The sequence below is a fragment of the Rhincodon typus genome, chromosome 1 (assembly GCF_021869965.1).
Source record: "Rhincodon typus isolate 14 chromosome 1, sRhiTyp1.1, whole genome shotgun sequence".
In the NCBI taxonomy this organism is placed as follows: Eukaryota; Metazoa; Chordata; class Chondrichthyes; order Orectolobiformes; family Rhincodontidae; genus Rhincodon; species Rhincodon typus.
Genome location: NC_063332.1, coordinates 48,473,183 through 48,487,609, shown reverse-complemented (window position 1 = coordinate 48,487,609; position 14,427 = coordinate 48,473,183). Strand labels below are relative to the sequence as shown.

Sequence of the window (14,427 nt, the reverse complement as noted above, 5' to 3'; positions counted from 1 at the left end):
CCCTGCACCTTGTTGTCTCGGATTCACCAGCATCTGCAGTTCCTACTATCTCCCTTTTCAGTCCAAGTTGTCTGTGCTGGCCAGACATCTCAATCTGACCTAGTCCCATTTTGCCAATATTTGACCCATTTCCCTTCCTATTCATAATTCCGTCCAGGTGCCTTTTAAATGTTATAATTGTACCAGCCTCCATCACTTCCTCTGGCAGCTGGTTCCATACACACTCTGTGTGAAGAAGTTATCCCTTGGGTCCATCTTAAATCTTTCCCCTCTCCCCTCAAACCTATAGCCTCTAGTTTTGGACTCCCCCACCCTAGGAAAAAGACATCCCTTCACTGTAAGCCTGTGCCCTAACCTTAACCCATCTTCCGCCAGGGCTCAAACTGTACTGCGCTAATCTCATCAAACATCTTCCTTCACTTGTTCTCAATAACTCAATATCTTTACACTACTAACCCTGCTTGGCCACTGCACTGCCTTTTATGGGCTGTTTTATCTTAGACTGAGTGAAAGGGAGGGATTTAGTATGACAAAAGTTGGTGGCACAGATGTGATTGCAGGTGCAGGTGGGGAAAGTTATTAAGGTGTCCTGAGAGGAAGAGTAGGGCAGCGTAGAGGCCAAACAGGGTTGGTAGTGTTAGGATGTTTGAGAACAAGTGAAGGAAAATGTTTCATGTAATGAAAGTGGTAGAGCATGAGCCCTGGTGGAAGGTGGACTACAGTTACGGCACAGGCTGACAGTGAAGGTACAGCCCTTAAACACCCTTTGGTTGAAGATTTTTCTCATGTCAGATCTAATCTGTGAAACTGATTGCCACACAAGTGTGTGGCAACCAAATCATCGACTGTCTTTAAGACAAAGGTTCTTAATAGTAAGGATACTAAAAGTTACAGGGAGAATGCAGGAAAATGGGGTTGAGAAATATCAGCCATGATCAAATGGGGGAGTAGACTCAATGGGTTGAATGGCTTAATTCTGCTCCAGAATCGTGAGGGTTGTGAATAGGGTGTGGAAGTCCAAAACTAGAGGCCATGGATTTAAGATGAGATGGGAAAGATTTAAAAAGGACCTGAGGGGTAACTTTTTCACATCGCAGATGGTGAATGCCAGCTGCCAGAGGAAGTGGTGGGACCTGGTGTAATTACAATATTTAAAAGGCATCTGAATGGGTATATGAATAGGAAGGGTTTAGAGGGATATGGGCCAACCTGGCAAATGAGACTAGGTCAGATTAGGATGTCTGGTTTTCACAGACAAGTTGCACCAAAGGGTCTGTTTCCATGCTGTATGACTCTATAATTCAACTCTTATACTCTCAGGTTCAAAATTTATTTAAATTTGTAATATGTGCTGAAATACAGTAATTACTGTCTAAACGTGACCACTTATAAACAAAAGCTTTTTGTACCAGCAAAAAGTAATGTGGTGTTTCACCCATCAAACAAGAATGCCTGTGCAGCCAAAACAGCACTTTTTGTATAATAATGTCTTGCAATGATTATAATCATGCAAAGTCTAATATTAGAAGAATTGATTAAAATGTTATAATCATGAAATGAAACTAAACTCTTCTAGTAAGCTTGTACAAACATCAAATTCCAACAGATGAAGATGGTTGATTTACTACTTCTCTTGAGAGCCATGAAGGTCATATTTTTGCTAATTATTTTTTTAAGAATTCACTCATGGGATTACTGGCTGGGACAGCTTTTATTGCTCATCCCTAGTTGCCCTTGAGAAGGTCTAAAACTACTGCAGTCCATTTGGTGTGGATACATCCACTGATGCCTGGTTGGAGTGGAGTTTCAGAATTTTGCTGACTTGTTTCTGCCTTTGCAGGGTTTATGATGTCTCACCACTGACTCGTGTTTACCTCTGAAACTACCTTCTAGCATTCCTTTCCAAGTCTGGCCAAACAAAGGTCACAAGCTTCCGTAGCCTTAAAATTCCTACCTACCCTGACATATTGCATTCAACAGGTTTTTAGCTTGATCAAAGTTCCTAACCTTCTTGATTTTTTTACACCTTACATGTAAAATGGTACAAAAATTACATCAGCCCTACACCAGTATTCTCAGTGGACTCACTGTGCTGATCCAGAATCTTGAAATACAGCTACAGGAGCTTTTATGGTAGTACAACACAAATTCAGATGTTGTATTTAGAATCTCATAGCAGACTAATAGCTTTGACCATTGAATCAGAAAGGTAGCAGATGTCTTAGAAATGGTAAGTTCCTAAACTGTAACCCCCTACCTTAATTCTTCTTGCCTCTTGAGTGCTTTATTGGAGGTCACTTAATGCTCCTCAGCAAGAGACCTGCTGGATTTTCAAACTCAGAATGTGGATTTTCAAAGTTAGAGTTAATCAAGCTATGGGAATTATTGTCATACCATTAATTTTGGCTGATAGAGACTGAACACAATTAGATCATCTATATTTTTATTAGCTGGGCAGCCACGCAGTATCCTGAAAGATACCATGCAAACCTTATTCTGTGATAAATACTTCACTTGTGCAGCTACACAAAAGACTTAAAGGGACTGATATATTGGTCATACACAACTAAAATTTAATGTCTGTGTATCATAGTCTACTATTTGTACAGTATCTAGTGTTTCTGTAAAATTTGATGCTGTTCTATCTGTCACTGACCAAGTCAGAGTTTTGCAAAAGACAAGCCCATTGATTTTCACTTTGCATAATGTGGTAAAATGGGAACGTTGATTGTAGTTCAAGCTCTCCAAATAAAAGAGGGGTAGATATTATAAATTGAATTGGCAGCAAAAAGCTTCGCATTAAGAATTTGTATACAGAAGCTATTGAATCCTACCCAATCTTTTGACTGTTAAAGTTAATGGATAGCAAATTTGTACATAAATTCAGACTAAGTTGTCCAGTATACAAAGTTGTGAAGCAAGATCACAGATTCATAAGTATATCCTTCCATAGAAAAAAATTAGTACTTATCTAGCAACTTCCACATTTTCAGCATATTAAAGTACTACACAACCAATTTATCACATTCATGGTTACTATTTAAACAACCAGAGCAGCTCTCTATCCAGCGTAACCTTCCATATTGTATACTAAGATACATAACCAATTTAGTTTGGTAGTTACCAATTCTTCTTTTAGTGATTTTAGTTGAAGGTCAAATGTTTGTGAGGAAGAAAAGTCCAATCAATACTTCCAACAGTGTAGCATCTCCAAGACATAACTATGAATTATGTGTTTACCTGTAATGTATCAAAGTGAGGCCTGCTAAATACAGGCTTTTGACTCTAGCTGACAGTCAATTCCTTGAATGGAAATTAGTGGCAATATGTGGATTAGAAATCAATGAACATGATGTCAGAAAGAGTTCCACAAAATAACTTATTCCAACAATATGCCTCCAGCAGTTTGAAAACAAATCGTTACAAGAGCAATTGTGACATTCATATCAATAGATTTTATCATCTTGGAGGTTTTGTAGCAATTCTGTAAAATAAACTTGATTTAACTAATTATTTTAATTTTTAAAAATGAACAGTAGGAGGAAATAATCACAAACAATTTTACATGTGAATTTTCTCAAAACCTGTTAAAATGCCATCCAGTTCCTATCAATTTCATGAACATATTTCTTCCCCCCTCCACCCCTTCCCCAGCAAAACCAAAGGATTAGCGCCTGATTTAATCAACAAGCATGAAAATACACCTGAAGGTATGTAAAACTATCAAAGATTCTGCAACAGAACAAAACCATGAACCCATTGTGGCTCTATACTCGAGCATTTTATAGCTCTAAATTACAGCATCCAAATGAAGACTATAACAACTGTAAACCATTCTTTATTCTTAATAGTGAGTTTTTTTTGGACACAGGTACTGGTTTTTATATGTTTCTCTATGGAGCCATATTGTTTATTTTTGGCTAAATTTCAAACTTGCAATGAAAACAATATGACAATGTATCTTGGAGCTGAGCTTGGAGGTGGTATTATTCCCTGATGAAAGAGCTACACTCCAAAAGCTTGTGTTTTCAAATAAACATGTTGGACTATAAGCTGGTGCCGTGTGATTTCTGACCTTGTCTGTCCTGGCACCTCCGCATCATAGTATTTCCATGTATTTGCTGCCCTTGTCTTTGTAAGTAGTAGCATTTGTGGGTTTTGAAGCATAGAAATGCAGAAAGTTTGAGCAGGAGTATACCATTCAGCCCATCAAGCCTGTTCTGACGACATCATGTTCACAGCTGATCTTCAATCTCAACACCATACTTCTACTCTAACTCCATATCCCTTGACACCTTTAGCTTCTACAAATCTTTCTTAAATATATTCAATGACTTGGATTCCAGAGTGTTACGTAGGAGAGAATTTCACAGGTTCATCACTGGGTGAATAAAGAAATATCTCCTTATCAAACTGGCATAACCCAGACTCTGACATCTTGATTCCCTGTTCAGGATCCCCACACTGATAGAAATATCATCCCTGCATCTAATTTGTCAAGCCAAATGAGAATTCTATATATTTCAGTGAGATCCCCTCTCATTCTTTTGAACTGTGGTGAATACAGGCCAGTCAACCCAGTCTCTCCTCAACAAACCTGCTATCCTAAGAATCAAGCCGGTGAACTTTCACTGCACTTCATCTATGCCAATTATATCTTTCCTTTGGTAAGGAGACCAAAACTGCACACAAGATTGCAGGTGTTGGAAGAAACACTGGAAGACTGTATAAAATACTGGTCCTCAGTGTCTCAGTACCAAAAGTCTTTGTTATTACCTTGGTCTGATGTGGGGGAGCTCCTAGTCTTCCCAAGGAGATGGTGTGGCTCCTCCCCTTGGATCTTCTTGCCCTTTCCTCCTCTCCTGTCCCTGTATATATAACTTATTTAGCAGGGCTGGCCTTCAGTGCTATGTCAAACATCTGCCTAATCCCTCTTGGCCAATGGCCATGGGACAGCTACTCGTGAATCAGATGCCTGTTGTCCCCTTGCCCACCTCCATTTGAAGATTGATTTTCATTCCTTCGAAGAGTAAAGCCTCCTTATTTTTGATACACTGCTTTGATAATGGCGTAGGGTGGGCCTAACAAATTTTTGACATGAGTTGAGGCCTTGATGAATTTTATGACCTCTCCTTTGTTTTCATTCGAGATTTGTTTACATTTGCTAAAGGCGAGTCACAAATGTCGCACAGTTAGGTTAGTTCTCCTAAACAAGAAATACCAAATGTGGACTGCTGAGGTTTAAGGGAGCCTCCAGTTTTTGACACCAGCTCCGACGTTTGACACAGGAAAAGTCATTTCATAATGCAGCCGAAGATAATTGGACCTAATAAACAGCAATGAAAAGCTCCTGCAGTGATTTCCTGTAGCAGAGGTGATTGATCTATAGTCATCACAGCCAGATTCCTTTGTGCTAAGTAGTACTCCAGCCAGCGGAGAGATTATCCTAGTTCCCGTTGACTTCAGTTTTGCTAATGTGTTCCTCCGATGCCTCGTGTGGCAAATGTTGCCTTGGTGTCAAGCACAGTCACCCTCATTCACTCTGTTGAGTGCAGCCTTTTTGTCCAATTTTGGACAAGGCTGTAATGAGTTCAAGGACTGAGTCTGCTCAACAGAGCTGAAACTGAGCATTGGGCTATTGTTGAGTAAGTGCAACTTGATATCGTTGTCATTGTTGGCTGTGTCAGACATGTCATTTTTGTGGACAGAACATACCTGGGGAGGTTAGGTTTATGGATATCTTATTGATTCTTAAGTGAAAGATAAACTCTTAAATTTTCTACAAGATGTAGATGTATAAAACTTTGCTATCTATATATTTTTGTTCCACAGAGGACTGGGACATATTAGATTCAGAAGGAAATGAGCGGCTGACAGGACAGGAAGATTTTGCTGCATTAGCTGGGCCGCTCGGGTTGAATGACAACAAATTGATTCCAGATCCAGTTCAATTTCCAGAACAGGATCCTCTTGGAGCATCAGTTGCCACTGATAACACACACGAAATGCTTTTAAATAAAGGTAACTTCAGCCCTGTTTTTAAAGTTATTATGAAAATGATAAGTGCATGAAGGTGTAATGGTATCATCAATAGAACACCTCATAAAATGGTTGCATATCCTGTATTTATCAGTTCAATTTAGGATCTGGGTATCAAATAAAGGCCACAGGAGATACGAAAAATGGCTGAGTTGCTTCAACTTGTAACCAGCAGGGGCACAAAAATAAGTATGGAGTGGTCAAGAAATCAATGGCATGCTTTCTTAATGAGAAATGGTGCATACCAATGCAGGATCATATAAAAATAAGAATGTGCTTGTTTCCTATTTTAAAAAAAATACTGCATTAATTCATAATGTTAATAAAATGAATTGTTTATGTTCTAAAGTGGACAAAAAGAGCTACTTAGAAAGCTGGACCTCCCTCTAGTCCTTTCACTCCCCGATTCCCCTAAACCAAACAGATAAGTTCCCATGACACTGATTGGAACCGGCAATGAAAGCTGTGTGCAACCTGCTCAGTAGTGTAGATTTTATTAAACAACTGTCTTCGACCCTTCAAGCCTGCATGTCCATTCTGTAGGATCATGGCTGATCTCATTGTAACCTCAACTCCACAGATCCCCTACCCCCGATAACTTATCACATTTTTTTTTTACCAAGAATCTGTCCACCCCTTCTTAAAAATATTCAAGGACTCTGCTTTTGCTGCCTTTTGAGGAAGTGCATTCAAAACTTAAAACCATCTGAGAGAAAAATTTTGCCTCATCTATGTTTTAAATGGAAGACTTCTTATTTTTGAAAGGTAAACCCTAGTTTTAGATTCTTTCACAAAAGGAAACATTTTCTCGACATCTACCCTCACCAGTCCCCTCAATATCTTGAATGTTTCGATCAGGTTGTCTCTTAATCACTCTTCTAAATTCCAGTGGATACGATCCTAGCCTGTCCAACCTTTCCTCATAGACATTGCCCATTTCTCAGTCTCCTAATCCTCCTCTCAACTGATTGCAGTGTAGATATATTCTTCCTTAAAAAAGGACAACGATACCGTACGTAATCCCACAAAGGTTTCAACCTCATGTCACCATGTGTGAATTGTCATCTTGAACTCTTTCTTGCAGTTTTATGGCGAGAACAAATAAATGGAAGGAACCTGAATAAGGTTTTACCCATTCTGCAGAAACATTGACTCAGAATTTTGTTTGTCCTTGTTTTTCTTCAGTATATTTTATCATGAAATAAGATCTGTAGATAGAATCATAGGATTATATAGTACAGAATGAGGCCATTCAACCCATCGTTTCTGTACCAGCTCCAAAAATATCTACCCAGTTAGACTTATTCTCCAAGCTTATCTCTAGCCCTCTAAATTCATCACTTTCAAATATATCTCCAATTCTGTTTTGAAACCTCCTATGCAATCCACCTCTGCCACTCTCCCAACCAACGCATTCCAAATCCCAGAAACTCTTGAGTAAAGGAAGTTTCTCCTCATCTCACACTTGGCTCTCTTGCTGATCATCTCGAAATTGTGACCCTTAGTTACTGATATATCAACTAGTGGAAACAGAATATCCTCTTTCACCCTGACCAAATTGTTCATAATTTTGAACACCTCCGTAAGGCCACCCCTTATTGTCCTTGGAGTATAGAGGATTAAACCCAATTTCTGTAATCTTTCCTTGTATCTAAAATCCCTCATTCATGATAACATTCTAGTAAATCTTCATTGTGCACTCTCCAGGGCTTTAATGTCCGTACTCGAATAAGATGCCCAGAACTGAACACGATACTCCAAATCTAATCTGACCAATAATTTGCAAAGGTGTAGCACCACTTCCTTGCTTTTATACTGTTTGTACCATTTTCTCTGTTAGGTTTAAATAGGTCTGATGAGAAAACAAACACCAAACTGACTCTGGGTGAACAAGCTACATCTCTCCGGGATACCCAGGAAAGAATTTTTGCTCTACAGCGTATCACAGTGGCTATGCAAATTCTTTTAGCACATACCATGGTTATGAAAGCTTTATCGTTGATCTCGGTCAGGTACGTTAGATATTATAATTTCTCAATAACCTTGGCTGTTGAAAATAATCATTGCCCTAAAATCATAAACATTTGATCAATTATACTACATGAAGGCGGATATCCTAAGTATGAATGAGTGAACAAATAATCAACTAACTGGAGGAAGAGGAGACTCTAAAGAAACACCATTCCTCAATTTTGGAGGAGCCCAGCACATCAGAGCAAAAGACAAGACTGAAGCATTTGCAGCTATTGTCAGACAGAAGTGCTGAGTGGGCAATACATTTCGACCTGCTCCTTGAAGTTCCCAGTATCATAGATGGTGATCTTCAGACAACTTGATTCTATGTGATATTAAGAAATGGCTGAAGGCACTAGACACAGCAAAGGCTGTGAACCCTTCACAACATCCTAGCTGTAGAATTTAACATTATAGTACCAAGAACTAGCTTCACTCTTAGCCAAACTATTGTAGCACAGGCATCTATCGAACAATGTTCAAATTTGTACATATTTATCCTCTTAGCAAATTGCAGACAAATCCAGTTCAGCAAGTTACCACTCTGTCAGTCCATTCTCAGTCATCAGCAAACATGTTGCTTGCTAGCACTGTTAACAGTATTGCTCAGCAATAATGTGATCATTGATACTCAGTTTTCCCCAGAGCCATTCACCTCTGGACTTTATTGTAGCCTTGGTCTAAATATAGATAATAGAGCTAAATTCGAGGGAGTTGATGTGAGAATGTCTGCCCTTAACATATGAAGCAGCATTTGACAATAGTATTAAGGTGTCCTAGAGAAACTAGAGTTTATGTGAATCAGGGAAAAGCTCTCCATTTGCTGTAGCCATACCTAGGACGATGAAAGATAGTTGTGCTTATTGGAGACTAGTCAACTCAGTTCCTGGACGTCATGTAGGAATCTTCATCAGTGCCCTTCCGTGCAACATAAGGTCAGAAATTGGAATGTTTGCTGATGATTGTACAACATTCAGCACCTTTTGGCATTCCTCAGATGCTGAAGTAGTCCATATCCACATGCAACAAGACGTGAACAATATCCAGGATTGGGCTCATACATGTTAGGTAAGGTTTGTGCTAGGCAATGATTGTTTGCAACAAGAGAGAATTTAACCATCTCCCCTTGACATTCAACAGCATTAACATTATTTAATTTGCAACCCGCACCCACCCCCAATTAATATCCTGCGGTTTGCCATTAATCAAAACCTTAACTAAGTCAGTTATATTGACACCCCATCTACTACCTTAAGAATTCACTGGCACACAAGGGCAGCACCTTCCAAACCCATGACCTCGACTACCTAGAAGGGCAATGGTACCACCTGCAAATTCCCTTCAAGTTCCACATCATCCTGACTTGTAACTGTATCACTGTTTCTTCACCAAACTGGGTCAAAGTCCTGGAATTCTTTCCCAAACAGCATTCCAGATCGTCCTAACTTGCTGTATGTAATGTTTTTAAAAATTCTCAATGCTGCCCCTGCTTCTGCCAGTGACATAAACACTGTGCTACCTGTTTGCCAACTCTTCAGCCTCAGAAAATAGTTTTTTGTTCTGTAAAAGCCTTCACAATTTTGAACATATTATGAAGTGTCTGCATCTTTTTAAAAGTCCACGTGCACATCAACTGCACCACCCTTTACTCCACCAAAGAAAATTTAGTCAAAAAGCATTTATTTTATCTGTTTATCTGTTGCCCTTGTCCTTTTAGGTGCTATAAGTCACAGGTTTAGAAACAGCTGCTGTTGGGAGGAGTGCATTGGTAATCAAGCCTGACTGCTCCACTAGCTGTCACGAATGCTAAATGACCAATTTGCCTGAATTTGACTGCTATTTGGGACAAGAGAAATTCACACCAAGTTTCAGCAATAAGCAAAAGAAAACTTTTGTATGATGAACAAGCTTGAGGCATCGTGCAGCATAGTGGTAGTGTTCCTACCTCTGGAAAAGGAGGTCTGGGTTCAAGTCCCATCTGCTCCAGAGATATGTCATTACATATTTATAATGCTCACAAGTCTGTTCCATTTTCAGCGCATGGGTATCTGTACAATGCTTTTGCCCTTTGAAGAGCATCATATCATTGGGAATTGAAGCCTCCTCCCTAACAGTGTAAAATACTTACCATAGAATGTGGTCATAGCAACTTTCTTTCGAGAGAGAGAGAGAATTTTTACATTTTTAAGGCCATCAAAGAATATGGAATATGGCACTGTCATAGAGGGTCAGCCCTGACCAGTTTGGAGCAGACATGAAGAGCCGAAAAGCCTACTCCTGCTCCTAGTTCCTATATTTTCTTTTAACCAGTGGCAAAATTGATTATTATCCACAGCTACTTTGTAAACTTAAACTTTAGAACAATAGACCATAAGATATAGGAGCAGAATTAGGTCTTTCCACCCATCAAGTCTGCTCCACCATTCGATCATGTTTCTCAACCCCATTCTCTTGCCTACTCATGAACCTTGATCTCCTTACCAATCACGAACCTATCTACCAATTGTCTTAAATACATTCAGTGACTTGGCCTCCATAGCCCGCTGCGGCAATGAATTCCACTGATTCACCACACTCTGGCTGAAGAAAATCCTCCTCGTCTCAGTTCTAAAGGGTCTTGCCTTTGCTCTGCGACTGTGCCATCAGGTCCTGCCTGGTCTCTCCTACCAGTGGAAACATTTTCTCCATCTCCATTCTATCTAGGCCTATCAGTACTCAGTAAGATTCAGTCAGATCCTCCTCACCTTCTAAACTCCATTGAGGACAGATGCAGTGTCCTCAACTGCTCCTCATATGACAAGCTTTTCATCCCTGGGATCGTTCTTGTAAACCTCCTGACTCCTCCAAGGTCACTACATCCTTCCTTAGTTATGGGGCCCGAAACTGCTCACAACATTCCAAATGTGGTCCGAGCAGAGCCTTATACAGCCACAGCAGTACATCCCTGCTGTTGTATTCTAGCCCTCTTGAAATATATTTGCTGCCCCAACTGCCAACTGAACTTGCATGTTAAGCTTAAGAGAATCCTGAAACAGGACTCCCAAGTCCCTTTGTGCTTCAGATTTCCAAAGCCTCTCCCCATTTGGAAAATAGTCTACACCTCTTCTCCCTGCCAAAGTGCATAACCTCACACTTTCCCACATTGTATTCCATCTGCCAGTCTTTTGCCCACTCCCCTAGCTTGTCCAAGTACTTCTGCAGCCACCCCACTTCCTCACACTGTCTGCATCCCGCTCCCCCCTACAGTCTCCTCAGCTATCTCTAGTCTGGGTGATTTATCCACCTGCAATCCTTTCAGCCTCCCCAGCACCTTATCCTTGGTGATGGCCTCTGCCCCCTGAATCTTCTGAAGTTCTACTATGCTACTGATATCTCCAACTGAGAAGACTGATGCAAAGTACCTATTCAGTTCCTCTTCCATTTCTCTGTTTCCCAATACCACTTCTCCAGCTTCATTTTCCAGTGGTTCAATGCCCACTCTTGCCTCTCAAGTTTTAGATATCTAAATAACTCTTGCAACCCTCTTTTATATTACTAAACAGGTTACTCTCATATTCTATCTTCTCCCCGCCTTATTGTTTGTTTTTAGTTATACTTGGCTGGTATTTAAATCCTCTGGCTTCCCAGTAATCTTCACCATATTGTATTTGTTTTCTTTTGCTTTTATTCTGTCCCCGACTTTCCATGTCAGCCATGGTTGCCTCATCTTTCCCTTAATGTGCTTTAGGGATGAATTTATTTTATGACTCCCAATCTGTGCCCAGAAATTCCTGCTCCCTTCCAATCAACTGGCCATTTCCTCCCTCATGTCTTTGTAGTTACCTTTACTCGACTGTAGTACTATTACATCTGATTCCAACTTTTCTCTCTCAAACTACAGGGTGAATTCTATTATATTTGGTCTCTGCCCCCTGAGGATTCCTTCACCTTAAGCTCCCTAATCAAGTCTGCCTCATTACACATCACCAAATCCAGAATTACCCATTTCCTTGTGAGCTCTACCACAAACTGCTCCAAAAAAAATCTTATAATTAACATTCCACAAATTCCTTTTCTTGAACAACGAAAACAGAAATTGCTGGAAAAGCTCAGCAGGTTTGGCAGCATCTGTGGAGAGAAATCCGTTAACATTTCAGGTCAAGTGAGTCTTCCTCCGAATACTTCCTTTTCTTGAGATTCTCTTTATTCTAGGAGGCTTGTACTTAACTCCCACCAGGGTTTTTTTTCCCTTTTGCAGTTTCCCAACTCTTCCACATAGATTCTGTGCCTTCTGACTTTATATCACTTCTTGCTATCGACTTGATTTTATTTCATACGAACAAGGCAACCCTGCCCTCTGCCCATCTGTCAATCCATTCAATAGGACTTCTATCCTTGGCTATTTAGTTCCCAGTCCTGATCCTCTTGTAGCCACATCACTATGATATCCACAACATTGCACCTGCTCATTTACCTTGTTACGGATACTGTGTGCATTTAAGTACAACACCCTCAGTCCTGTATTGACTGCCCACCTTCACATAGTTGACCCCTTATCTGCTGTGCTTGAAGTTAGATTCCTGACCCTTTCCATACTCTCAGTCCTATTACTTATTCTGGAAACTTTAATAATCTCTGCAGAGCATCCGTTGCCCCTTGACTTTTCCCTAATTTTCCATGCAACTGACACCCCCCCTCCATGCTAATTAGTTTAAAGTCCTATCGACAGCCTTCACAATGCAATCTGCTAGAAATCTAGTCCCGGCCTGATTCAGGTGGAACTCATCCCATTGGTACAGCTCCCTCCTTCCCCATGATTTGGGACCCATTTCTCCCACCAACCTTTGAGCAATGCATTTATCTGTTTAGTCTTGTTGACCTTGTCAGTTTGCTCACGGCTCAGGTAGTAATCCAGATATTATTACCTTTTCAGTTCTGCATTTAAATTTATCCCCTAGCTGAATGTATTCCCTCAGCAGAACCACTTTCCTAATTCCTCCTACATCATTGGTACCTACACAGACCACGACAACTGGATTTTTTCCCTCCTATTCCGGGTTCCTCTGCAGCCCATATAAGATCCTGAACTTGGGCATCAGGCAGGCAACACAGCCTTTGGAACTCTCGAACCTGGCCACACAGAATAGTGTCTATTCCCCTGACTGTACTGTTCCTGATTACAACTACATTTCTCTTCTCTCCCCATTCTTGAATGCCTCCCTGCACCATGGTGCTATGGCCTGTTTGCTCGTCCTCCTTACAGTCCCTGCTTTCATCCACACAGGGAGCAAGTATCTCAAACCTGTTAGACAAGCTCAGGCTGTGACTGCCACCTGAAACACAGCAACCACGTAACTTGCCCCCTCCCAATGTGTTGCAAGGTTTGAAGGTCAGACACCCGGAGTTCCTCAAGCAGCCAACACTTGCTACAGACGCGGTCACCATGAACCATAATGGGATCCACCATGAACCACATCATGCAGTTACAACATGGTGCCTGGCCCAGCATCTCTATTTTAATAACTTACTTTTCTTTTTAAATTTTATACTGGTCTTTTAGTTTGTAGTGTGTAAATATTTCCCCAATTTACTGTCAATCCAAAAGTAACCAATAATAGTCAAATTAGTGGTAACAAGGTGTAGAGCTGGATGAACACAGCAGGCCAAGCAGCATCAAAGGAGCAGGAAGGCTGACGTTTCGGGCCTAGACCCTTCTTCGGAAGTCAAATTAGTAGTTGTTACCAAGCAGTGAACTCATGGTTTACCTTATGATGTTACTCTTTTGTGCTGGGCTTCAATTTATCCTGTTTTTAAAAAAAAAACTTTCCAATTATGAGCCAAAAAAAGCAAAAAACAATTATCTCTTCCCCTCTGCACTGAATTCCCACATTGTTTTTGAATTCCATAAACAATATACTCACTCAAGCTGTGTCTTATTCAGATGTGATCTCTCCTTCTTGACCGTGCAAAGCTTATTGATTGTGCTCTTTCAACTGACCCTTTCTTAAATAGAGCCAAGATTACTCTCACTAGTTTTTAAAAGGGAATACTCATACGTGGCACCCAAATAAGACAGTTCTGCAGAAATATCACAGCTGAAATATAGGCACCATAACATTGGCAAAGAGGAACAAATTCTATGGATCAAGAGTCCAAACCACAAGGGAGAATGGAAGAGACTTGATCATTTCTTTTGACTTTTAGCAGTTATACACTATTGTTGTTGTTAATGCTCAATTTGGTAGTTGGTCGATTGGACTTGGGTCTTTATTTGAGTTAGACTCTGAAAAGAAGAATGTCTGTGTTTGTGTGTTTTTCACTCTGGTGAGAAAGAGAAAGACCTATTTCTTGCAGGCTTTCTGAAGATCTGGGTTCAGCTGCCCCTTTAAACTGCAG

At 40.4% G+C, this 14,427-nt stretch overlaps 1 protein-coding gene across 1 annotated transcript in view; it reads left to right on the top strand.

The window, feature by feature from the left end:
• LOC109911101 (probable E3 ubiquitin-protein ligase HERC1) overlaps positions 1–14,427 on the top strand; it is a 266,602-nt gene that overhangs the window by 164,107 nt on the left and 88,068 nt on the right. The window contains exons 33-35 of the mRNA XM_048621230.1: positions 3,655–3,710; positions 5,833–6,021; positions 7,880–8,051. Coding sequence (XP_048477187.1) covers positions 3,655–3,710; positions 5,833–6,021; positions 7,880–8,051 — 417 coding nt within the window. The remainder of the gene's footprint in view (positions 1–3,654; positions 3,711–5,832; positions 6,022–7,879; positions 8,052–14,427) is intronic.